The following is a 27,342-nucleotide window of genomic DNA, read 5'->3' on the forward strand; positions in this document are numbered from 1 at the left end:
CACAACGGAAACAAGTGTTTATCATCAGTCACTTTCCCTGTTTGGTGCCTAATGAATATGACTCAGTCTCTCTCTCAGGGCCCACCCAGGGCCCACCCAGTCCTCCGTCTGTCTCAGGGCCCACCCAGTCATCCTCCATCTCTCTCCAGGGCCCACCCAGGGCCCACCCAGTCATCCTCCGTCTCTCTCTCCAGGGCCCACCCAGGGCCCACCCAGTCATCCTCTGTCTCTCTCTCCAGGGCCCACCCAGTCATCCTCCGTCTCTCTCTCCAGGGCCCACCCAGTTATCCTCCGTCTCTCTCCAGGGCCCACCCAGTCATCCTCCGTCTCTCTCTCCAGGGCCCACCCAGGGCCCACCCAGTCATCCTCCATCTCTCTCTCCAGGGCCCACCCAGTCATCCTCCGTCTCTCTCTCCAGGGCCCACCCAGTCATCCTCCATCTCTCTCTCCAGGGCCCACCCAGGGCCCACCCAGTCATCCTCCGTCTCTCTCTCCAGGGCCCACCCAGTTATCCTCCGTCTCTCTCCAGGGCCCACCCAGGGCCCACCCAGTCATCCTCCGTCTCTCTCTCTCCAGGGCCCATCCAGGGCCCACCCAGTCATCCTCCGTCTCTCTCTCTCCAGGGCCCACCCAGTCATCCTCCGTCTCTCTCTCCAGGGCCCACCCAGTCATCCTCCGTCTCTCTCTCCAGGGCCCACCCAGTTATCCTCCGTCTCTCCAGGGCCCACCCAGTTATCCTCCGTCTCTCTCCAGGGCCCACCCAGGGCCCACCCAGTCATCCTCCGTCTCTCCAGGGCCCACCCAGTCATCCTCCGTCTCTCTCTCCAGGGCCCACCCAGGGCCCACCCAGTCATCCTCCGTCTCTCTCTCCAGGGCCCACCCAGGGCCCACCCAGTCATCCTCCGTCTCTCTCCAGGGCCCACCCAGGGCCCACCCAGTCCGCTCCACCATCGTGGTCCTGTGAGCTCGAGGACGACGGTGGCGTTGGTTCCTTGGTCTTGGGAGCATCTTCTCAGCAGGCGAAGTCTGTAGACCTCTATACAGCACGTACTTTGAAAAGAAACCAAAGAAACTGTGATTTGGGTGGTGAGGGGTCAGGGTCAAAGCCTAATAAAAAGATTAGGGGTCAGGGGTCAAAGCCTAATAAAATTGCCTTAAGAGGACAAATAATGTTGTTTTGAATTGAAGGTGGGGCTTGGGGTTGGAACAACCAATCAGGTAGGAAATGAGTAGCCTGGTGGAGGGGAGGGGCTAGGATATGACATCGTGAGTGTCGCTGTTAGGTCGTTGTTGACGGTTGGCCACGGGGGGGAGGGGCTTGCCGAAGAACTCTGAAAGAGAGAGAGGAGGAGGAAGAGAGAGGACGAGGAAGAGAGGAGGAGGAAGAGAGAGGAGGAAGAGAGAGGAGGAGGAGAGGAGGAGGAGGAGGAGGAGGAAGAGAGAGGAGGAGGAAGAAAGAGAGAGGAGGAGGAAGAGAGGAGGAGGAGGAAGAGAGAGGAGGAGGAAGAGAGAGGAGGAGGAGGAAGAGAGAGGAGGAGGAGGAAGAGAGAGGAGGAGGAGGAAGAAAGAGGAAGAGGAAGAGAGGAAGAAAGAGGAAGAGAGAGGAGGAGGAGGAAGAGAGAGAGGAGGAGGAGGAAGAGGAGGAGGAGGAGGAAGAGGAGGAGGAGGAGGAAGAGGAGGAGGAGGAAGAGAGAGGAGGAGGAGGAAGAGAGAGGAGGAGGAGGAAGAGAGAGGAGGAGAGGAGGAGGAGGAGGAAGAGAGAGGAGGAGGAGGAAGAAAGAGGAGGAGGAGGAAGAAAGAGGAAGAGGAAGAGAGAGAGGAGGAAGAGAGAGGAGGAAGAGAGAGGAGGAAGAGAGAGAGGAGGAGGAGACAGGACTAAATTAGCTACATCTATGTAAGGCTGGCTACTGGTTTCTGTTAGCTGAAATAAAAAAAAACACAGCATGACAGAAATGTGTTCTGACAACTTCCTGTACATGGTCAAATATAAACAGCCCATTCAACAAGATGACCTGAAGCACGTAACAGACACTGACTGAAGGGACAGGACACAGGTGGCATGTAGGACGTAGTGTAGGATCAACAGAGAGATTTCATCCAACTTCCATCAGACAGAGAACACAGACAATTAAAATACGTTTTCAGACGACATCAGCGGTGTTTAACATGCTCTGTAGACAGAGAGGAAATGGGGTCAGTGTTTAACATGCTCTGTAGACAGAGAGGAAATGGGGTCAGTGTTTAACATGCTCTGTAGACAGAGAGGAAATGGGGTCAGTGTTGTTTAACATGCTCTGTAGACAGAGAGGAAATGGGGTCAGTGTTGTTTAACATGCTCTGTAGACAGAGAGGGGAAATGGGGTCAGTGTTGTTTAACATGCTCTGTAGACAGAGAGGAAATGGGGTCAGTGTTGTTAAACATGCTCTGTAGACAGAGAGAGGAAATGGGGTCAGTGTGGTTTAACATGCTCTGTAGACAGAGAGAGGAAATGGGGTCAGTGTGGTTTAACATGCTCTGTAGACAGAGAGAGGAAATGGGGTCAGTGTTGTTTAACATGCTCTGTAGACAGAGAGGAAATGGGGTCAGTGTTGTTTAACATGCTCTGTAGACAGAGAGAGGAAATGGGGTCAGTGTTGTTTAACATGCTCTGTAGACAGAGAGGAAATGGGGTCAGTGTTGTTTAACATGCTCTGTAGACAGAGAGGAAATGGGGTCAGTGTTTAACATGCTCTGTAGACAGAGAGAGGAAATGGGGTCAGTGTTGTTTAACATGCTCTGTAGACAGAGAGGAAATGGGGTCAGTGTTGTTTAACATGCTCTGTAGACAGAGAGGAAATGGGGTCAGTGTTGTTTAACATGCTCTGTAGACAGAGAGGAAATGAAGTCATGGAATAAGAGACATCAGCTGTTAGTGAAAGAGGAAGAACAGCAGCATAACATGAACAGGCTACTAGATGACGAACAGACAGATGGTTAGTTAGTAGTTAGTTAGTGGTTAGTTAGTGGTTAACATACAGCAGTGGAGTGGTGGTGGAGTTTCACTGTAAACATCATTACCAGAACAACTCCTGTCGCCAAGAGGCTCCAGCTTGGGAAGCCTGGACATTATGGGTGTAGCCCATCCCACTATAACAACACAACAACATGATTAGTAGTAGTCCATCCCACTATAACAACAACTAAATAGATTATTAGTAGTAGTCCATCCCACTATAACAACAACTAAATAGATTATTAGTAGTAGTCCATCCCACTATAACAACAACTAAATAGATTATTAGTAGTAGTCCATCCCACTATAACAACTAAATAGATTATTAGTAGTAGTCCATCCCTCTATAACAACTAAATAGATTATTAGTAGTAGTCCATCCCACTATAACTACAACTAAATAGATTATTAGTAGTAGTCCATCCCACTATAACAACTAAATAGATTATTAGTAGTAGTCCATCCCACTATAACAACTAAATAGATTATTAGTAGTAGCCCATCCCACTATAACAACACAACAACATGATTAGTAGTAGTCCATCCCACTATAACAACAACTAAATAGATTATTAGTAGTAGTCCATCCCACTATAACAACAACTAAATAGATTATTAGTAGTAGTCCATCCCACTATAACAACAACTAGATTATTAGTAGTAGTCCATCCCACTATAACAACAACTAAATAGATTATTAGTAGTAGTCCATCCCACTATAACAACAACTAAATAGATTATTAGTAGTAGTCCATCCCACTATAACAACAACTAAATAGATTATTAGTAGTAGTCCATCTCTCTATAACAACTAAATAGATTATTAGTAGTAGTCCATCCCACTATAACAACTAAATAGATTATTAGTAGTAGTCCATCTCTATAACAACTAAATAGATTATTAGTAGTAGTCCATCCCACTATAACAACTAAATAGATTATTAGTAGTAGTCCATCCCACTATAACAACTAAATAGATTATTAGTAGTAGTCCATCCCACTATAACAACTAAATAGATTATTAGTAGTAGTCCATCCCTCTATAACAACTAAATAGATTATTAGTAGTAGTCCATCCCTCTATAACAACTAAATAGATTATTAGTAGTAGTCCATCCCTCTATAACAACTAAATAGATTATTAGTAGTAGTCCATCCCACTATAACAACTAAATAGATTATTAGTAGTAGTCCATCCCACTATAACAACTAAATAGATTATTAGTAGTAGTCCATCCCTCTATAACAACTAAATAGATTATTAGTAGTAGTCCATCCCACTATAACAACTAAATAGATTATTAGTAGTAGTCCATCCCTCTATAACAACTAAATAGATTATTAGTAGTAGTCCATCTCTCTATAACAACTAAATAGATTATTAGTAGTAGTCCATCCCACTATAACTACAACTAAATAGATTATTAGTAGTAGTCCATCCCACTATAACTACAACTAAATAGATTATTAGTAGTAGTCCATCCCACTATAACAACTAAATAGATTATTAGTAGTAGTCCATCCCACTATAACTACAACTAAATAGATTATTAGTAGTAGTCCATCCCACTATAACAACTAAATAGATTATTAGTAGTAGTCCATCCCACTATAACAACAACTAAATAGATTATTAGTAGTAGTCCATCCCACTATAACAACAACTAAATAGATTATTAGTAGTAGTCCATCCCACTATAACAACTAAATAGATTATTAGTAGTAGTCCATCCCTCTATAACAACTAAATAGATTATTAGTAGTAGTCCATCCCACTATAACAACAACTAAATAGATTATTAGTAGTAGTCCATCCCACTATAACAACAACTAAATAGATTATTAGTAGTAGTCCATCCCACTATAACAACTAAATAGATTATTAGTAGTAGTCCATCCCACTATAACAACAACTAAATAGATTATTAGTAGTAGTCCATCCCACTATAACAACTATATAGATTATTAGTAGTAGTCCATCCCACTATAACAACTAAATAGATTATTAGTAGTAGTCCATCCCACTATAACAACTAAATAGATTATTAGTAGTAGTCCATCCCACTATAACAACAACTAAATAGATTATTAGTAGTAGTCCATCCCACTATAACAACTAAATAGATTATTAGTAGTAGCCCATCCCTCTATAACAACAACTAAATAGATTATTAGTAGTAGTCCATCCCACTATAACAACAACTAAATAGATTATTAGTAGTAGTCCATCCCACTATAACAACAACTAAATAGATTATTAGTAGTAGTCCATCCCACTATAACAACAACTAAATAGATTATTAGTAGTAGTCCATCCCACTATAACAACAACTAAATAGATTATTAGTAGTAGTCCATCCCACTATAACAACAACTAAATAGATTATTAGTAGTAGTCCATCCCACTATAACAACAACTAAATAGATTATTAGTAGTAGTCCATCCCACTATAACAACAACTAAATAGATTATTAGTAGTAGTCCATCCCACTATAACAACAACTAAATAGATTATTAGTAGTAGTCCATCCCACTATAACAACTAAATAGATTATTAGTAGTAGTCCATCCCACTATAACAACTAAATAGATTATTAGTAGTAGTCCATCCCACTATAACAACTATATAGATTATTAGTAGTAGTCCATCCCTCTATAACAACTAAATAGATTATTAGTAGTAGTCCATCCCTCTATAACAACTAAATAGATTATTAGTAGTAGTCCATCCCACTATAACAACTAAATAGATTATTAGTAGTAGTCCATCCCTCTATAACAACTAAATAGATTATTAGTAGTAGTCCATCCCACTATAACAACTAAATAGATTATTAGTAGTAGTCCATCCCACTATAACAACTAAATAGATTATTAGTAGTAGTCCATCCCTCTATAACAACTAAATAGATTATTAGTAGTAGTCCATCCCACTATAACAACTAAATAGATTATTAGTAGTAGTCCATCCCTCTATAACAACTAAATAGATTATTAGTAGTAGTCCATCCCTCTATAACAACTAAATAGATTATTAGTAGTAGTCCATCCCTCTATAACAACTAAATAGATTATTAGTAGTAGTCCATCCCTCTATAACAACTAAATAGATTATTAGTAGTAGTCCATCCCACTATAACAACTAAATAGATTATTAGTAGTAGTCCATCCCTCTATAACAACTAAATAGATTAAACTGTTTTCCAGCCCAGTCATTGGTCAGCCACACCTACGTCAGGATTAAAAGTGTGTCTCTCTCACCAGGAAGTGGTGGAGGTGTGTGTCTCTCTCACCAGGAAGTGGTGGAGGTGTGTGTCTCTCTCACCAGGAAGTGGTGGAGGTGTGTGTCTGTCTCACCAGGAAGTGGTGGAGGTGTGTGTCTCTCTCACCAGGAAGTGGTGGAGGTGTGTGTCTCTCTCACCAGGAAGTGGTGGAGGTGTGTGTCTCTCTCACCAGGTAGTGGTGGAGGTGTGTGTCTCTCTCACCAGGAAGTGGTGGAGGTGTGTCTCTCTCACCAGGTAGTGGTGGAGGTGTCTCTCTCACCAGGAAGTGGTGGAGGGGTGTCTCTCTCACCAGGAAGTGGTGGAGGGGTGTCTCTCTCACCAGGAAGTGGTGGAGGGGTGTCTCTCTCACCAGGAAGTGGTGGAGGTGTGTGTCTCTCACCAGGAAGTGGTGGAGGTGTGTGTCTCTCACCAGGTAGTGGTGGAGGTGTGTCTCTCTCACCAGGTAGTGGTGGAGGTGTGTCTCTCTCACCAGGAAGTGGTGGAGGTGTGTCTCTCTCACCAGGTAGTGGTGGAGGTGTGTCTCTCTCACCAGGTAGTGGTGGAGGTGTCTCTCTCACCAGGAAGTGGTGGAGGTGTGTCTCTCTCACCAGGTAGTGGTGGAGGTGTGTCTCTCTCACCAGGTAGTGGTGGAGGTGTGTGTCTCTCACCAGGTAGTGGTGGAGGTGTGTCTCTCTCACCAGGTAGTGGTGGAGGTGTGTCTCTCTCACCAGGAAGTGGTGGAGGTGTGGGGCTCTCACCAGGAAGTGGTGGAGGTGTGGGGCTCTCACCAGGAAGTGGTGGAGGTGTGGGGCTCTCAGGGGCCGCTGTCTCCTCCGTCCTCAGAGGGTCCACTCTGTGTTTCCTCTTCAGTCTCAGTTTACTCGTCTTCTTCTTAGTCTGCTCCACTGATACTGCACCGCTCTCTGGAGTCTGTCTCTCGCTGTCCTCTTCCTCCTCCTCCTCCTCCTCCTGCCTTCCTTCGCTCGCATCGTTGGCACCTCCCCCCTGCCCTCCTGTCTGTCTCTTCTTCAGCTTGTCTTCATTCTGCATGGATGGAACACACATTGAACACACCCATTAATACAGATGGAACCACCCCGTGGCATTAATACAGATGGAACCACCCCGTGGCATTAATACAGATGGAAACACCCCGTGGCATTAATACAGATGGATACACCCCATGGCATTAATACAGATGGAAACACCCCATGGCATTAATACAGATGGAAACACCCCATGGGATTAATACAGATGGAAACACCCCATGGCATTAATACAGATGGAAACACCCCATGGCATTAATACAGATGGAAACACCCCATGGCATTAATACAGATGGAAACACCCCATGGCATTAATACAGATGGAAACACCCCATGGCATTAATACAGATGGATACACCCCATGGCATTAATACAGATGGAAACACCCCATGGCATTAATACAGATGGAAAACACCCCATGGGATTAATACAGATGGAAACACCCCATGGCATTAATACAGATGGAAACACCCCATGGCATTAATACAGATGGAAACACCGCATGGCATTAATACAGATGGAAACACCGCATGGCATTAATACAGATGGAAACACCCCATGGCATTAATACAGATGGAAACACCCCATAGCATTAATACAGATGGAACCACCCCATGGCATTAATACAGATGGAACCACCCCATGGCATTAATACAGATGGAACCACCCCATGGCATTAATACAGATGGAAACACACCATGGCATTAATACAGATGGAAACACACCATGGCATTAATACAGATGGAAACACCCCATGGCATTAATACAGATGGAAACACCCCATGGCATTAATACAGATGGAAACACCCCATGGCATTAATACAGATGGAAACACCCCATGGCATTAATACAGATGGAAACACCCCATGGCATTAATACAGATGGAAACACCGCATGGCATTAATACAGATGGAACCACCCCATGGCATTAATACAGATGGAACCACCCCATGGCATTAATACAGATGGAAACACCCCATGGGATTAATACAGATGGAAACACCCCATGGCATTAATACAGAAGGATACACCCCATGGCATTAATACAGATGGAAACACCCAACCCATTGACTGTGCGGCTCAAATGGCACCCTATTCCCTAAAGGGGGCACTACAACGACACATAGGGTTCTGGTCAAAACTAGTGCACTACATAGGGTGCCATTTCAAAAACAAATCAACAAAAGTGATGCTGATTGGCCCAGTGTATTCCACACCTCATTGAGGACGTTGCCTATTGGCTGGAAGGGGCTGGGTATGGTGGTGTCGTCGGTCTCCTCCTCCTCCTCCTGCAGTGTCCGTCCCTCCCTCTCCGCCTCCTCTTTCTCCTGACGGTCTCTGGGAACAGGGAAACAAAAGGACTTTTTTGTTGTTATTTTTTACCTAAAATGTAACTAGGCAAGTCAGTTAAGAAATAATTATATTTTCAATGACAGCCTAAAATTCAGCTGGTTAATGATCCTGTCACTAAGGTGGATATCTCTCCTAATCAGCTGGTTAATGATCCTGTCACTAAGGTGGATATCTCTCCTAATCAGCTGGTTAATGATCCTGTCACTAAGGTGGATATCTCTCCTAATCAGCTGGTTAATGATCCTGTCTCTAAGGTGGATATCTCTCCTAATCAGCTGGTTTAATGATCCTGTCACTAAGATGGATATCTCTCCTAATCAGCTGGTTAATGATCCCTAATCAGCTGGTTAATGATCCTGTCACTAAGATGGATATCTCTCCTAATCAGCTGGTTAATGATCCTGTCACTAAGATGGATATCTCTCCTTATCAGCTGGTTAATGATCCCGTCTCTAAGGTGGATATCTCTCCTAATCAGCTGGTTAATGATCCTGTCACTAAGGTGGATATCTCTCCTAATCAGCTGGTTAATGATCCTGTCTCTAAGGTGGATATCTCTCCTAATCAGCTGGTTAATGATCCTGTCACTAAGGTGGATATCTCTCCTAATCAGCTGGTTAATGATCCTGTCACTAAGGTGGATATCTCTCCTAATCAGCTGGTTAATGATCCTGTCTCTAAGGTGGATATCTCTCCTAATCAGCTGGTTAATGATCCTGTCTCTAAGGTGGATATCTCTCCTAATCAGCTGGTTAATGATCCTGTCACTAAGGTGGATATCTCTCCTAATCAGCTGGTTAATGATCCTGTCACTAAGGTGGATATCTCTCCTAATCAGCTGGTTAATGATCCTGTCTCTAAGGTGGATATCTCTCCTAATCAGCTGGTTTAATGATCCTGTCACTAAGATGGATATCTCTCCTAATCAGCTGGTTAATGATCCCTAATCAGCTGGTTAATGATCCCTAATCAGCTGGTTAATGATCCTGTCACTAAGATGGATATCTCTCCTAATCAGCTGGTTAATGATCCTGTCACTAAGATGGATATCTCTCCTTATCAGCTGGTTAATGATCCCGTCTCTAAGGTGGATATCTCTCCTAATGTCTACTGTATTGTCCCTGCTCTGTTTCTTAACTGCCATTTTAAACATGTACATGATACTGCAACACAAAGTCCCCAGGGGCATTGTAAAGTCAGTAAAGTTCCTCTCTCCTCCTCCTCCTCCTCCTCCTCACCTCTCCTCCCGTATCCTCCGTACTCTCTCCTGTCTCTCCTTCTTCTCCTGTTCCTCCTGAGCTCTCTGTTCGGCCGTGTCCTGATGGACGCGTTCAGAGATGGCGTCGTAGTCTTTAGCTATGTTGTTGAGCAGCCAGTTGAGTCCGTTCTTGATGGACTTGTCCCCCTTCTTACCACAGGCCAGAACAGCAGAACACGGCTCCTGAAAACAAACAGGAAGTCAGACGGCTAGAGAGACAGAGAGGATTTCATGTCACACAACATTTGATTTATTAACTCATATTTTATCAGACAGCTATTCTCACAAGATGGAGAACAACACGGGGGGTTATTGTTGAAACCTGGAGGAACTCTTTGCTAATATAAATGTATGAAGAACATACAATCCTGACCAGCTGCAACAACATACAGCCTCATAGCCACAGTACTACAGTTACTACAGCCTCATAGCCACAGTACTGCAGGTGGAGTATAACAAGGTACAGCCTCATAGCCACAGTACTGCAGGGGGAGTATAACAAGGTACAGCCTCATAGCCACAGTACTGCAGTTACTACAGCCTCATAGCCACAGTACTGCAGTTACTACAGCCTCATAGCCACAGTACTGCAGGTGGAGTATAACAAGGTACAGTCTCATAGCCACAGTACTACAGTTACTACAGCCTCATAGCCACAGTACTGCAGGGGGAGTATAACAAGGTACAGCCTCATAGCCACAGTACTACAGTTACTACAGCCTCATAGCCACAGTACTGCAGTTACTACAGCCTCATAGCCACAGTACTGCAGGTGGAGTATAACAAGGTACAGCCTCATAGCCACAGTACTACAGTTACTACAGCCTCATAGCCACAGTACTGCAGTTACTACAGCCTCATAGCCACAGTACTGCAGGTGAAGTATAACAAGGTACAGCCTCATAGCCACAGTACTACAGGTGGAGTATAACAAGGTACAGCCTCATAGCCACAGTACTGCAGTTACTACAGCCTCATAGCCACAGTACTACAGGGGGAGTATAACAAGGTCCAGCCTCATAGCCACAGTACTACAGTTACTACAGCCTCATAGCCACAGTACTGCAGTTACTACAGCCTCATAGCCACAGTACTGCAGGGGGAGTATAACAAGGTCCAGCCTCATAGCCACAGTACTACAGTTACTACAGCCTCATAGCCACAGTACTACAGTTACTACAGCCTCATAGCCACAGTACTGCAGTTACTACAGCCTCATAGCCACAGTACTGCAGGGGGAGTATAACAAGGTATAGCCTCATAGCCACAGTACTGCAGTTACTACAGCCTCATAGCCACAGTACTACAGTTACTACAGCCTCATAGCCACAGTACTACAGTTACTACAGCCTCATAGCCACAGTACTGCAGGGGGAGTATAACAAGGTACAGTCTCATAGCCACAGTACTACAGTTACTACAGCCTCATAGCCACAGTACTACAGTTACTACAGCCTCATAGCCACAGTACTGCAGGGGGAGTATAACAACGTACAGCCTCATAGCCACAGTACTGCAGGGGGAGTATAACAAGGTACAGCCTCATTGCCACAGTACTGCAGTTACTACAGCCTCATAGCCACAGTACTGCAGTTACTACAGCCTCATAGCCACAGTACTACAGTTACTACAGCCTCATAGCCACAGTACTGCAGGTGGAGTATAACAAGGTACAGTCTCATAGCCACAGTACTACAGTTACTACAGCCTCATAGCCACAGTACTACAGTTACTACAGCCTCATTGCCACAGTACTGCAGGGGGAGTATAACAGCCTCATAGCCACAGTACTGCAGGGGGAGTATAACAGTCTCATAGCCACAGTACTACAGGTGGAGTATAACAGTCTCATAGCCACAGTACTACAGTTACTACAGCCTCATAGCCACAGTACTGCAGTTACTACAGCCTCATAGCCACAGTACTGCAGGGGGAGTATAACAAGGTACAGCCTCATAGCCACAGTACTGCAGGGGGAGTATAACAAGGTATAGCCTCATAGCCACAGTACTGCAGTTACTACAGCCTCATAGCCACAGTACTGCAGTTACTACAGCCTCATAGCCACAGTACTGCAGGGGGAGTATAACAAGGTACAGCCTCATAGCCACAGTACTGCAGTTACTACAGCCTCATAGCCACAGTACTACAGGGGGAGTATAACAAGGTACAGCCTCATAGCCACAGTACTACAGTTACTACAGCCTCATAGCCACAGTACTACAGTTACTACAGCCTCATAGCCACAGTACTACAGTTACTACAGCCTCATAGCCACAGTACTACAGGGGGAGTATAACAGCCTCATAGCCACAGTACTGCAGGGGGAGTATAACAGCCTCATAGCCACAGTACTGCAGGGGGAGTATAACAGTCTCATAGCCACAGTACTACAGGTGGAGTATAACAGTCTCATAGCCACAGTACTACAGTTACTACAGCCTCATAGCCACAGTACTGCAGTTACTACAGCCTCATAGCCACAGTACTGCAGGTGGAGTATAACAGTCTCATAGCCACAGTACTACAGTTACTACAGCCTCATAGCCACAGTACTGCAGTTACTACAGCCTCATAGCCACAGTACTGCAGTTACTACAGCCTCATAGCCACAGTACTACAGTTACTACAGCCTCATAGCCACAGTACTGCAGGGGGAGTATAACAAGGTACAGCCTCATAGCCACAGTACTACAGTTACTACAGCCTCATAGCCACAGTACTGCAGTTACTACAGCCTCATAGCCACAGTACTACAGTTACTACAGCCTCATAGCCACAGTACTACAGGGGGAGTATAACAAGGTACAGCCTCATAGCCACAGTACTGCAGGTGGAGTATAACAGTCTCATAGCCACAGTACTACAGGTGGAGTATAACAAGGTACAGCCTCATAGCCACAGTACTGCAGTTACTACAGCCTCATAGCCACAGTACTGCAGTTACTACAGCCTCATAGCCACAGTACTGCAGGGGGAGTATAACAAGGTACAGCCTCATAGCCACAGTACTGCAGGTGGAGTATAACAAGGTACAGCCTCATAGCCACAGTACTGCAGTTACTACAGCCTCATAGCCACAGTACTACAGGGGGAGTATAACAAGGTACAGCCTCATAGCCACAGTACTACAGTTACTACAGCCTCATAGCCACAGTACTGCAGTTACTACAGCCTCATAGCCACAGTACTGCAGTTACTACAGTCTCATAGCCACAGTACTGCAGGGGGAGTATAACAAGGTACAGCCTCATAGCCACAGTACTGCAGTTACTACAGCCTCATAGCCACAGTACTGCAGGTGGAGTATAACAGTCTCATAGCCACAGTACTGCAGTTACTACAGCCTCATAGCCACAGTACTGCAGGTGGAGTATAACAGTCTCATAGCCACAGTACTACAGGTGGAGTATAACAAGGTACAGCCTCATAGCCACAGTACTGCAGTTACTACAGGTGAAGTATTGAGAGACAAACCACAGCATCACTCACGATCTGACAGAGACACTTGTTCTCGTTCACGAGCTTCTCCAATGACAGGTTCTCGATGATGTCTGCCTCAGCCAATGCCCCGTCCCGATCCTGCTTGTTAGCCAATCTGTGGAGCCGACAGGGATATGTCAGAAACAGGTGTCAGAATGCAGGTGGTGGGGTGGTGTGTGTGTGTGTGTGTGTGTGTGTGTTGGTTCTTCTATCGTTGTGGGGACCTACAATCTCAGAAAGCCCCGACAAGGATAGTAAAACAAGGAAAAAAATTCTCCCTCGTCCCAATTTTAAGCTTAGAAGGTTTAGGGTTACAATAAGGCTTAGAATTAGGGTACGAGGTTAGTGGTTACAGGTTAAGGTTGAGGAAAATAGATTATTTTGAATATAAATACATTTTAGGTCCCCAGGAGGGTGTGTGTGTGTGTGTGTGTGTGTGACAGAAACATACGGTGTGGGAGGAGACACTTCATGATCAAACGCTGCCAGTCAGGGAAATGGAATTATAGTTGGATTCCTGCTAACATTAATTCGCTTTCCCAATATGTTGTATAGAATATAATACCCTACTTTAAAAAGAAACAGACAGACAGACAGACAGACAGACAGACAGACAGTCTGTCTGTCTGTCTGTCTGTCTGTCTGTCTGTCTGTCTGTCTGTCTGTCTGTCTGTCTGTCTGTCTGTCATTCACACTAGGCCAGGTTTAGAGCTCAGACAGACAGTAACTCACACTAGGCCAGGTTTAGAGCTCAGACAGTAACTCACACTAGGCCAGATTTAGAGCTCAGACAGACAGTAACTCACACTAGGCCAGGTTTAGAGCTCAGACAGTAACTCACACTAGGCCAGGTTTAGAGCTCAGACAGACAGTAACTCACACTGGGCCAGGTTTAGAGCTCAGACAGTAACTCACACTGGGCCAGGTTTAGAGCTCAGACAGACAGTAACTCACACTAGGCCAGGTTTAGAGCTCAGACAGACAGTAACTCACACTAGGCCAGGTTTAGAGCTCAGACAGACAGTAACTCACACTAGGCCAGGTTTAGAGCTCAGACAGACAGTAACTCACACTAGGCCAGGTTTAGAGCTCAGACAGACAGTAACTCATACTAGGCCAGGTTTAGAGCTCAGACAGACAGTAACTCACACTGGGCCAGGTTTAGAGCTCAGACAGACAGTAACTAACTCACACTGGGCCAGGTTTAGAGCTCAGACAGACAGTAACTCACACTAGGCCAGGTTTAGAGCTCAGACAGACAGTAACTCACACTAGGCCAGGTTTAGAGCTCAGACAGTAACTCACACTAGGCCAGATTTAGAGCTCAGACAGACAGTAACTCACACTAGGCCAGGTTTAGAGCTCAGACAGACAGTAACTCACACTAGGCCAGGTTTAGAGCTCAGACAGTAACTCACACTAGGCCAGGTTTAGAGCTCAGACAGACAGTAACTCACACTAGGCCAGGTTTAGAGCTCAGACAGACAGTAACTCACACTGGGCCAGGTTTAGAGCTCAGACAGTAACTCACACTAGGCCAGGTTTAGAGCTCAGACAGACAGTAACTCACACTGGGCCAGGTTTAGAGCTCAGACAGTAACTCACACTAGGCCAGGTTTAGAGCTCAGACAGACAGTAACTCACACTAGGCCAGATTTAGAGCTCAGACAGACAGTAACTCACACTAGGCCAGGTTTAGAGCTCAGACAGACAGTAACTCACACTGGGCCAGGTTTAGAGCTCAGACAGACAGTAACTCACACTGGGCCAGGTTTAGAGCTTAGACAGACAGTAACTCACACTGGGCCAGGTTTAGAGCTTAGACAGACAGTAACTCACACTAGGCCAGGTTTAGAGCTTAGACAGACAGTAACTCACACTAGGCCAGGTTTAGAGCTCAGACAGACAGTAACTCACACTAGGCCAGGTTTAGAGTTTAGACAGACAGTAACTCACTCTAGGTCAGGTTTAGAGCTCACAGACAGACAGTAACTCGCACTAGGCCAGGTTTAGAGCTCACAGACAGACAGTAACTCGCACTAGGCCAGGTTTAGAGCTCACAGACAGACAGTAACTCGCACTAGGCCAGGTTTAGAGCTCACAGACAGACAGTAACTCACACTAGGCCAGGTTTAGAGCTCAGACAGACAGTAACTCACACTAGGCCAGGTTTAGAGCTCAGACAGACAGAGTGACTCACACTAGGCCAGGTTTAGAGCTCAGACAGACAGTAACTCGCACTAGGCCAGGTTTAGAGCTCAGACAGTAACTCACACTAGGCCAGGTTTAGAGCTCAGACAGACAGTAACTCACACTAGGCCAGGTTTAGAGCTCAGACAGACAGAAGCTCACACTAAGCCAGGTTTAGAGTTTAGACAGACAGTAACTCACACTAGGCCAGGTTTAGAGTTTAGACAGACAGTAACTCACACTAGGCCAGGTTTAGAGCTCACAGACAGACAGTAACTCGCACTAGGCCAGGTTTAGAGCTCACAGACAGACAGTAACTCGCACTAGGCCAGGTTTAGAGCTCAGACAGACAGTAACTCACACTAGGCCAGGTTTAGAGCTCAGACAGACAGTAACTCACACTAGGCCAGGTTTAGAGCTCAGACAGTAACTCACACTAGGCCAGGTTTAGAGCTCAGACAGACAGTAACTCACACTAGGCCAGGTTTAGAGCTCAGACAGACAGTAACTCACACTGGGCCAGGTTTAGAGCTCAGACAGTAACTCACACTAGGCCAGGTTTAGAGCTCAGACAGACAGTAACTCACACTGGGCCAGGTTTAGAGCTCAGACAGTAACTCACACTAGGCCAGGTTTAGAGCTCAGACAGACAGTAACTCACACTAGGCCAGATTTAGAGCTCAGACAGACAGTAACTCACACTAGGCCAGGTTTAGAGCTCAGACAGACAGTAACTCACACTGGGCCAGGTTTAGAGCTCAGACAGACAGTAACTCACACTGGGCCAGGTTTAGAGCTTAGACAGACAGTAACTCACACTGGGCCAGGTTTAGAGCTTAGACAGACAGTAACTCACACTAGGCCAGGTTTAGAGCTTAGACAGACAGTAACTCACACTAGGCCAGGTTTAGAGCTCAGACAGACAGTAACTCACACTAGGCCAGGTTTAGAGTTTAGACAGACAGTAACTCACTCTAGGTCAGGTTTAGAGCTCACAGACAGACAGTAACTCGCACTAGGCCAGGTTTAGAGCTCACAGACAGACAGTAACTCGCACTAGGCCAGGTTTAGAGCTCACAGACAGACAGTAACTCGCACTAGGCCAGGTTTAGAGCTCACAGACAGACAGTAACTCACACTAGGCCAGGTTTAGAGCTCAGACAGACAGTAACTCACACTAGGCCAGGTTTAGAGCTCAGACAGACAGAGTGACTCACACTAGGCCAGGTTTAGAGCTCAGACAGACAGTAACTCGCACTAGGCCAGGTTTAGAGCTCAGACAGTAACTCACACTAGGCCAGGTTTAGAGCTCAGACAGACAGTAACTCACACTAGGCCAGGTTTAGAGCTCAGACAGACAGAAGCTCACACTAAGCCAGGTTTAGAGTTTAGACAGACAGTAACTCACACTAGGCCAGGTTTAGAGTTTAGACAGACAGTAACTCACACTAGGCCAGGTTTAGAGCTCACAGACAGACAGTAACTCGCACTAGGCCAGGTTTAGAGCTCACAGACAGACAGTAACTCGCACTAGGCCAGGTTTAGAGCTCAGACAGACAGTAACTCACACTAGGCCAGGTTTAGAGCTCAGACAGACAGTAACTCACACTAGGCCAGGTTTAGAGCTCAGACAGACAGTAACTCACACTGGGCCAGGTTTAGAGCTCAGACAGACAGTAACTCACACTAGGCCAGGTTTAGAGCTCAGACAGACAGTAACTCGCACTAGGCCAGGTTTAGAGCTCAGACAGACAGTAACTCGCACTAGGCCAGGTTTAGAGCTCAGACAGTAACTCACACTAGGCCAGGTTTAGAGCTCAGACAGTAACTCACTAGGCCAGGTTTAGAGCTCAGACAGAGTGACTCACACTAGGACAGGTTTCCCAGCGATGCGAGGGTGTCGCAGGACCTCAGCCATGGTGTCCCTGGTCTCCTGGATCCTCTGGACATCACTGGAGTCCACCACGAACACCACCCCGTACGACTCGCTGTAGTAGTTCTTCCAGATGCCCCTGAGCACATTTACATTGGAGTCATTTAGCAGACTCTTATCACAGACACTGCAAGTAGACACCTTTGTTTAAAATAGTCCTATCAGCAGAATCAGGGGCCGGAAAGTGCAGGTGTTGAGTGTCAGAAAGACAACGAGTATAAAAGACCTGATCCTCTTTCCTCCGCCCAGGTCAAAGATGGTAACCTCAAACTTCCCCTGCTTCAGATCCACCTTGGAGAAGCCTACTGTAGGGGCAACGTCCTCTGGGCTCTCTGTGATGGAACACACACACACACACACACACACACACACACACACACACACACACACACACACACACACACACACACACACACACACACACGTTCAGCGACGAAGAGAACGAGCCCCCCCCAAAAAAACACATTTGACATTTCTAATAAAGTAGGATAGGGAGTGAGTGATTCAGAGTCAAGATGTCTTCCCTGTGGCTCAGTTGGTAGAGCATGGTGTTTACAACGCCAGGGTTGTGGGTTCGATTCCCACGGGGGGCCAGTACAAAAAAAAAAATATATATATATATATATATATATATATAAAAAAAAAATGCATGAAATGTATGTATTCACTACTGTAAGTCGCTCTGGATAAGAGCGTCTGCTAAATGACTAAAATGTAAAATGCAAGACGACACACTGACCTCCCTGGATGCCGCGTACTGTAGCAGTCTTCCCAGCGTTGTCAAGTCCAACCATCACCAGTGTTATTTTCCTAAAAACACCACAGAGAAGATGGATTACGACAGAGATGACTCAGGGACTCAAATGGAGGTGTGGTAGGAGAGAGACATGCAGGAAAATGATAGGAACAATATTCACAAGGGAGGGGGGGTACTCTACAATATGTCATGTGACTCATGACGTGTCCCTTCTATAAAGCATAGAGAACAACATTAGTAAGCAAGACATATTTGGGGCGGCAGGGTAGCCTAGTGGTTAGAGCGTTGGACTAGTAACCAGCAGGTAGCCTAGTGGTTAGAGCGTTGGACTAGTAACCGAAAGGTTGCAAGATCGAACCTGCCGAGCTGACAAGGTAAAAATCTGTCGTTCTGCCCCCTGAACAAGGCAGTTAACCCACTGTTCCTAGGCCGTCATTGAAAATAAGAATTTGTTCTTAACTGACTTGCCTAGTTTAAATAAATGCATATTGATTTTATAGCTTGAGCCACTTCCAAAGAAAGCATTGAACATTCAACGCCAGTCTCCAAACAGAAAGGATGAATAATCTGATATTAGCCTAATGCATCGGTCAGGCAGGCAGACAGGTACTGCCCTCACCTCCACCTGTCCTTCAGATGTTACTGGTTAAGGTGTAAGAGGGGCTTAGCCAGCAGCCCAGGCCACTAATACAGCTCCCCCCCCCCTTCCTCTACCTTAGGGCTGCCCGGGCCACTAATACAGCTCCTTCCCCCCTCTACCTTAGGGCTGCCCAGGCCACTAATACAGCTCCTTCCCCCCTCTACCTTAGGGCTGCCCAGGCCACTAATACAGCTCCTTCCCCCCTCTACCTTAGGGCTGCCCAGGCCACTAATACAGCTCCTTCCTCCCCTCTACCTTAGGGCAGCCCAGGCCACTAATACAGCTCCTTCCTCCCCTCTACCTTAGGGCTGCCCAGGCCACTAATACAGCTCCTTCCCCCCTCTACCTTAGGGCTGCCCAGGCCACTAATACAGCTCCTTCCTCCCCTCTACCTTAGGGCTGCCCAGGCCACTAATACAGCTCCTTCCCCCCTCTACCTTAGGGCTGCCCAGGCCACTAATACAGCTCCTTCCCCCCTCTACCTTAGGGCTGCCCAGGCCACTAATACAGCTCCTTCCTCCCCTCTACCTTAGGGCTGCCCAGGCCACTAATACAGCTCCTTCCCCCCTCTACCTTAGGGCTGCCCAGGCCACTAATACAGCTCCTTCCCCCCTCTACCTTAGGGCTGCCCAGGCCACTAATACAGCTCCTTCCTCCCCTCTACCTTGGGCTGCCCAGGCCACTAATACAGCTCCTTCCTCCCCTCTACCTTGGGCTGCCCAGGCCACTAATACAGCTCCTTCCCCCCTCTACCTTAGGGCTGCCCAGGCCACTAATACAGCTCCTTCCCCCCTCTACCTTAGGGCTGCCCAGGCCACTAATACAGCTCCTTCCCCCCTCTACCTTAGGGCTGCCCAGGCCACTAATACAGCTCCTTCCCCCTCTACCTTAGGGCTGCCCAGGGCTAACACCACAGGGACATTACCACAGAGAGGGTGAGTCAGCACTCTGTCCATAATCACGTTGAACAGCTAGGTAAGTCTATGGATGTACACAGACAGTGAGGCAGAGTAAACAGACTTATCCAACACCTTTGAGTCATTCCTTAACTTCTTAAGGTATAGGGGGCAGTATTTTCACGGCCGGATGAAAAACGTACCCACATTAATCTGGTTACTACTCTTGCCCAGAAACTAGAATATGCATATTATTAGTAGATTTGGATAGAAAACACTCTGAAGTTTCTAAAACTGTTTGAATGGTGTCTGTGAGTATAACAGAACTCATATGGCAGGCAAAAACCTGAGGAAAAATTCAACCAGGAAGTGGAGGATCTGAGAATTGTAGTTCTTCTTTCTAGTCCCTTTCGAAACTACAGTGTCTGTGGGGTCACGTTGCACTTCCTAAGGCTTCCATTGGCTGGCAAAAGCCTTCAGAAAGTTGTTTCATCCGTCTCCTGTATCCGGGCAGAGTATAGGAGCTCAGTCACTCAGTGGACTGCCTGGGGACAAAGGGATTGGATATGTGCGGTCCCGCTGTTCCTTCTTTTTCTCCTTGAATGAATACGCTATTGTCCGGTTGGAATATTATCGCATTTTTACATTAAAAATACCATAAAGATTCGTTTTAAACAGCGTTTGACATGCTTCTAAGGACGGTAATGGAACATTTGGACTTTTCTTCTCTGGTTCCGCGCTCGCGCGTTATGCCTTTGGATAAGTGCTCTGTACGCACGAACAAAACGGAGGTATTTGGACATAAATATGGATTATTTCGAACAAAAACAACATTTCTTGTGGAAGTAGCAGACCTGGGAGTGCATTCTGACGAAGATCAGCAAAGGTAAGAGAATATTTCTAATACTAATTCTGAGTTTAGGTGACCCCGAACTTGGCGGGTGTCTGCATAGCTTGCTGTGATGGCGAGCTATGTACTCAGAATATTGAAAAATGTGCTTTCTCCGTAAAGCTATTTTAAAATCTGACATAGCGATTGCATAAAGGAGTTCTGTATCTATAATTCTTTAAATAATTGTTATGTATTTTGTCAATGTTTATGATGAGTATTTTTGTAAATTCACCGAAAGTTTTTGGTGGGAATACATTATCTGAACATCACGCGCCAATGTAAAATGATGTTTTTGGATATAAATATGAACTTTATCAAACAAAACATGTATGTATTGTGTAACATGAGGTCCAAGGAGTGTCATATGATGAAGATCGTCAAAGGTTAGTGCTTCATTTAGCTGTGGTTTGGGTTTATGTGACATATATCCTTGCTTGGAAAATGGCTGTGTGATTATTTGTGTCTATGTACTCTCCTAACATAATCTAATGTTTTTCTTTCGCTGTAAAGCCTTTTTGAAATTGGACAATGTGGTTAGATTAACGAGAGTCTTATCTTTAAAATGGTGTATAATAGTTGATTGTTTGAGAAAATGAAATGATGAGATTTTTGATGTTTCGTATTTCGCGCCGTGCTATTTCACTGGCTGTTGAATAGTGTGTCCCACAGGGCCTTCCTTCCTTCCTTCCTTCCTTCCTTCCATCCATCCAATGAATAGGTCTAGATCCTAAATCCACCCTTTCTACTCAGGAAAAAGCTTATCTGTGTCACCAAATCAAAATAGACAAATTGCATAAAAAGTCACCCAGTCATCATTCTTGTTAGAAAAAAAAAAACACAGACACACACACACACACACACACCTAGCCTCCATCAAAAAGTGCCTCTTCTATGGAACACACTTCCACAACACACACACACACACAAGCTGACCAAATAAACATACGTCTTACCCTCCACATGGAAACGACCAATAACAACAAGCTTACAGAACCAAAAAACACGCAGTCACATTCTGACAACACACACACACACACACACAAACACACACACACCAAAGAGTAGAAATCCTTGCCTGCGGCTCTTCCGCCGTATGGACATCAAGCAGACTATCCAGCGGACAGTCCTCTGGAGCCAGGACGACTTCATGTGGAAGCTTCAACCAGTCCAGACCCAGAGACCAACTGACCCGACGGACGTTCAGGGACAATAACTAGAAACCCACACCATGTCCCCTCAATGTACAGTACGCCACCATGACGGATAACACACACACACACACCACCCCCCCCCCCCCACTGTACAGGCCAGGCCCAGAGAGCAGCAGGATTAGCTAGGGATTACCTTAAATCTCTCTACAGTGGGACACGTGTTCTTACGATACTCTGCCTGTTTAGCGTCAGAGGGGGTCGCTGTCTCACCTCCTTGACGCTCTTTCTTAAAACTGATTTGTTTTTTTTACAATTAATATTTCCTTGATTCCTCACCTCCTCACCTCCTTCTCAAAACTCGTTGAAAGAAAGAAAAGGTCAGAGTGGAGAGGACCAGGATATTGGATATTTTTTCCCCAATGCATTTTGTGGAGGGGCGAAGAGTCCGGACATGAGGGATCGAGGAAAGAGGAATTAGGAGAGAGCCCAGGGGTAATCAAAGAGCGAACCAGCGGTGCCAGAGACCAGGCCACTTCTGATACAACATCTAGAGTCCTTAAACCTGTCCTAGAGTCCTGTCCTTAAACCTGTCCTACACCACTTCTGATACAACATCTAGAGTCCTTAAACCTGTCCTAGAGTCCTGTCCTTAAACCTGTCCTATACCACTTCTGATACAACACCTAGAGTCCTGTCCTTAAACCTGTCCTAGAGTCCTGTCCTTAAACCTGTCCTAGAGTCCTGTCCTTAAACCTGTCCTACACCACTTCTGATACAACACCTAGAGTCCTTAAACCTGTCCTAGAGTCATGTCCTTAAACCTGTCCTATACCACTTCTGATACAACACCTAGAGTCCTGTCCTTAAACCTGTCCTAGAGTCCTGTCCTTAAACCTGTCCTAGAGTCCTGTCCTTAAACCTGTCCTATACAACTTCTGATAAAACACCTAGAGTCCTGTCCTTAAACCTGTCCTACACCACTTAACTCCAGGCCTGAGGCCCAAATGACATCCTATTCCCTATATAGTGCACTACTTCTGAACAGAGCCCAGGGAGCCATTTAGGACGCAGCCCAGGGAGCCATTTAGGACGCAGCCCAGGGAGCCATTTAGGACGCAGCCCAGGGAGCCATTTAGGACGCAGCCCAGGGAGCCATTTAGGACGCAGCCCAGGGAGCCATTTAGGACGCAGCCCAGGGAGCCATTTAGGACGCAGCCCAGGCCACCGAGGACAGGCTGACTCACAGGACTAGACAGCAGGTGGTAACTAACTGGGAAGTACCTTCATCTCAACACAGCGGAGCCTGGAGAACATCCAGGAGGAAACAACATGGCTGCCGTGCCCGTGTAGCCTACCACACAGGTGTGTGGTACTCAGTCACATACTCAAATCTAATGTTATTGGTCCATACACATATTTAACAGATGTTATTGGTCCATATTTAACAGATGTTATTGGTCCATATTTAACAGATGTTATTGGTCCATACACATATTTAGAAATGTTAATGAGGGTGTAGTGAAATGCTTGTGTTCCCAGCTCCAACAGTGCAGTAATATCTAACTAAATGCTTGTGTTCCCAGCTCCAACAGTACAGTAGTATCTAACTAAATGCTTGTGTTTCTAGCTCCAACAGTAGTATCTAACTAAATGCTTGTGTTCCCAGCTCCAACAGTGCAGTAATATCTAACTAAATGCTTGTGTTTCTAGCTCCAACAGTAGTATCTAACTAAATGCTTGTGTTTCTAGCTCCAACAGTGCAGTAATATCTAACTAAATGCTTGTGTTCCCAGCTCCAACAGTGCAGTAATATCTAACTAAATGCTTGTGTTCCTAGCTCAAACAGTGCAGCAGTATCTAACTAAATGCTTGTGTTCCTAGCTCCAACAGTGCAGTAGTATCTAACTAAATGCTTGTGTTCCCAGCTCCAACAGTACAGTAATATCTAACTAAATGCTTGTGTTCCCAGCTCCAACAGTACAGTAATATCTAACTAAATGCTTGTGTTCCCAGCTCCAACAGTACAGTAGTATCTAACTAAATGCTTGTGTTTCTAGCTCCAACAGTAGTATCTAACTAAATGCTTGTGTTCCCAGCTCCAACAGTGCAGTAATATCTAACTAAATGCTTGTGTTCCCAGCTCCAACAGTAATATCTAACTAAATGCTTGTGTTTCTAGCTCCAACAGTAGTATCTAACTAAATGCTTGTGTTCCCAGCTCCAACAGTGCAGTAATATCTAACTAAATGCTTGTGTTCCCAGCTCTAACAGTAATATCTAACTAAATGCTTGTGTTCCCAGCTCTAACAGTAATATCTAACTAAATGCTTGTGTTTCTAGCTCCAACAGTAATATCTAACTAAATGCTTGTGTTCCCAGCTCCAACAGTGCAGTAGTATCTAACTAAATGCTTGTGTTTCTAGCTCCAACAGTGCAGTAGTATCTAACTAAATGCTTGTGTTCCCAGCTCCAACAGTACAGTAATATCTAACTAAATGCTTGTGTTCCCAGCTCCAACAGTAGTATCTAACTAAATGCTTGTGTTCCTAGCTCCAACAGTGCAGTAGTATCTAACTAAATGCTTGTGTTCCCAGCTCCAACAGTAGTATCTAACTAAATGCTTGTGTTCCCAGCTCCAACAGTGCAGTAATATCTAACTAAATGCTTGTGTTCCCAGCTCCAACAGTGCAGTAATATCTAACTAAATGCTTGTGTTCCCAGCTCCAACAGTGCAGTAATATCTAACTAAATGCTTGTGTTCCCAGCTCCAACAGTAATATCTAACTAAATGCTTGTGTTCCCAGCTCCAACAGTACAGTAATATCTAACTAAATGCTTGTGTTTCTAGCTCCAACAGAATCTGTCGTTCTGCCCCTGAACAAGGCAGTTAACCCACTGTTCCCCGGTAGGCCGTCATTGAAAATAAGAATTTGTTCTTAACTGACTTGCCTAGTTAAATAAAGTTAAATAAAAAATTAAATAAGACAACATTTGAGGTTTGAAAACATTTGACAAACTCAACATTTGAGTGTAATGCCCCTTTACGGGTTGTGTAATAATATAAAAGTCTAAAACTGAACAAATCTGATTTAATCTAAACCTCTTGTTATTAAGATTGGCAGATAAAGGAATGAGGTGCTGCATCCCAAAGCTCGGGCGGAGAAGCAGAGAGAGGAACAGAACTTCACAGCTGCTTGAGGACGACAGAGGAACGGAGAGAGGTTGCAAACAACTGTGTTACTAAACCTACTCCTGTCTATACAGAAATAAATACAACACTTCTAAATAGGCAACTAAAGCGGGATTTGGCCACAGAGGATCATTAGCTTCTTTAATAAAAGAAAGTTGTGGATTGTTTTAAAAATGGCATTGCCTACAGTCGGGAGGAAAAGGTGGTGTTGCGCAATATGGCCAGATTTATTGTTGAGTTGCGACTGTCTGAAAAGTAGAGAAGAAATTCTACTAATGTCTCCAGTCATAATAAAGTGTAGTAGAATTACATTAAATGTTTTTATAAAAAAGCAAAGAAAAAAATAAATAATCCCCCTGCAAAGAAAGAAGAAACACAGCCTATAGCAGGGTTCATCAACGAGATTCAGCTGAGGGACGATTTCTTTTCCTGGTAGCGGATGGCCTGAACATAATTACAAATTATTTGTAGACTGAAAATTGACTGCAAGAAGCCCAAACAGATATAATGTTTGACTAAAATAATAATTTCAAACCTGGTTTCCATTTGTACAGGATCATGTGTGTCTCTATTATGGTGGGAATAATATCGGGAACATATTCCTTAAATACAAATGACTTGGGAGCCGATTTCCTGCTGTTTTTACAGTCTTATGTCCAACAACGGAGAAAGAAAAATAAATACAAATGATCTGAGAATTTGGGGGACCAAATAAAACCCACCTGCAGACTGCAGGAACCCTGGCCTATAGCTGAGGCCTACTCCACACTGTCAGCCATGGATTGAACGGTTTTTGGGTTTTTTTGTCAACAGTGATTAGGTTATATTATTAGCCTAAATTATGACTATCCAATCTAATAGTCAACATTATCTTACATCAGTATGCAAATGTTATGATGCACGGAATGCTTTATAATAAAAGGTGCATTTTTAAAGTGAAAATAAGCTTCCCCAAACTTGAAATTCACACACTGCATATGATCCTGTGCCTTTATCACAGTCAACAACACACATATATTTTATAATAAGAATAAGGTATATCATGAAATCAAACTGAATGAAATAGAACATGTAAAATAACAGCCCTGGGGTTTATGGCTTTTTAATCCAGCTCTGGAGAGAGGGGGGGTACTTCTGCAGTTTTAAGGAGTGACAGCTGCTAAAAGTAGCTGTAGTTTAGCACCTTAGTCACTGGTTACATGACTACCTGGTAACCCAGCAGCAGCATGCTGTATACCACACACACACACCTCTGTTGGGTGATAAATATAGCGAACAAGACATTCTATGAAATCACAGATTCTGTCATGGGGTGAACTGGCTGGCAGCACTGGTACCCCATTCACAAATCAAATGGCCAATAAATCAAAAATAGTGTGAATATTTAAATACATAACCAGACATTTTAACTTCCGTTAGCTAACTAGTAGTCAGGTACTTCATCCACTCACCTTGCGGGCTGCCGCCAGCGTTTCAACCAGTTGCAACAATTCGCCATCAGACTAAACATTGCTGTCCAAACTCAGATAATCGGCGGAAAATAGTCATGTAGCAGCGACTCTGAATGGATCAAATGCCTCTGGTCGGCATTTCAGCTCATTATCCTCATACAGATGCATGAGTTAGGCCTAGGGGCCAATACAAGTGCCCTTCTTAGACATCGTTGGATTGTCAAAGTAAAAATACTAGCTACTGCCAGTACTAGTAAGTGTACTTGTTGCTTCTCTCAAATAATCGTTGGCCCGCTTGTAACGTTAGCTAGAACTAGCTAATAACATTAGCAGGTAAGTTTCCTAGCTGAACTACACTAGAAAACTATTATTATGTTTAGTACTTTTCACAAACTGCAAAAGATAGCGGCTAGACACCGTTAACTAGCCCAACGTTAGTTAGCTAACCTAGCTAGCATCCAATGCAACTAGCTAACGTCAGCGTTTAAGCGCTGCTTAGAGACCGTAGCTCGTTTTCCGTACTAGCTGGATTTTTAGGGATAAGTGTCAGGTAAAACAAAAACCCTATTTCAAAAAGAAAAGGTAATATTCCTTCATAAGGAGAGCTCTTCAGTGAGAATCCGTTGTTTGTTTACGCCGTCGTGTTTCGGCTGCTATGGCTGCAGAGCCGTGTGTGCGTCATCATCAGTGGCCGAGAAATCAGGCGTCCTCTTTGTGTGGTTGTTACTACTTACCACAGCCGCAAAGTTATAATTAAACCCTGACTATTCCTACAATTTGTTAATATCTGGTGCGTTAAACATAACCTTAAGCACACTGCTAACCTTATGTTTAACCTTAAATGA

At 45.0% G+C, this 27,342-nt stretch overlaps 1 protein-coding gene across 9 annotated transcripts; it reads right to left on the reverse strand.

The window, feature by feature from the left end:
• Positions 1–284: 284 nt before the first annotated feature.
• LOC115184089 (ADP-ribosylation factor-like protein 13B) lies at positions 285–27,163 on the reverse strand. Of its 9 annotated transcripts, none has more exons than XR_003874186.1 (11): positions 26,498–27,163; positions 18,260–18,330; positions 17,747–17,852; positions 17,456–17,599; positions 13,407–13,512; positions 9,895–10,097; positions 8,521–8,641; positions 7,046–7,301; positions 3,059–3,127; positions 935–1,050; positions 285–801 (listed from the first exon to the last, which is right to left on the reverse strand). XR_003874186.1 is itself a non-coding variant. In XM_029745073.1 (10 exons), the coding sequence occupies exons 1-10, from the start codon at positions 26,554–26,556 to the stop codon at positions 1,037–1,039; spliced, it is 1,149 nt and encodes a 382-aa protein (XP_029600933.1). In that variant the 5' UTR covers positions 26,557–27,163; the 3' UTR covers positions 285–1,036. The 9 variants fall into 9 exon arrangements, 4 of the variants coding, with proteins under 4 accessions (XP_029600933.1, XP_029600932.1, XP_029600935.1 ...); XR_003874183.1 differs by having other exon boundaries at positions 285–865; positions 924–1,331; XR_003874185.1 differs by having other exon boundaries at positions 487–617; positions 924–1,331.
• Between the last annotated feature and the right edge of the window lie 179 nt (positions 27,164–27,342).

The sequence above is a fragment of the Salmo trutta genome, unplaced genomic scaffold (assembly GCF_901001165.1).
Source record: "Salmo trutta unplaced genomic scaffold, fSalTru1.1, whole genome shotgun sequence".
Taxonomy (NCBI): domain Eukaryota; kingdom Metazoa; phylum Chordata; class Actinopteri; order Salmoniformes; family Salmonidae; genus Salmo; species Salmo trutta.

Bases quoted from the DNA above. Each gene is read 5' to 3' on its own strand.
- LOC115184089 (XM_029745072.1), bottom strand. From the start codon at position 26,556: ATGTTTAGTCTGATGGCGAATTGTTGCAACTGGTTGAAACGCTGGCGG. The intron at 13,513-17,455 runs GTGAGTCACTCT...TCGGCTCCACAG, and splicing joins GCTGGGAAACCTGTCCTAGT to ATTGGCTAACAAGCAGGATC. The intron at 8,642-9,894 runs GTGAGGAGGAGG...CCCTGTTCCCAG, and splicing joins CGGAGGATACGGGAGGAGAG to AGACCGTCAGGAGAAAGAGG.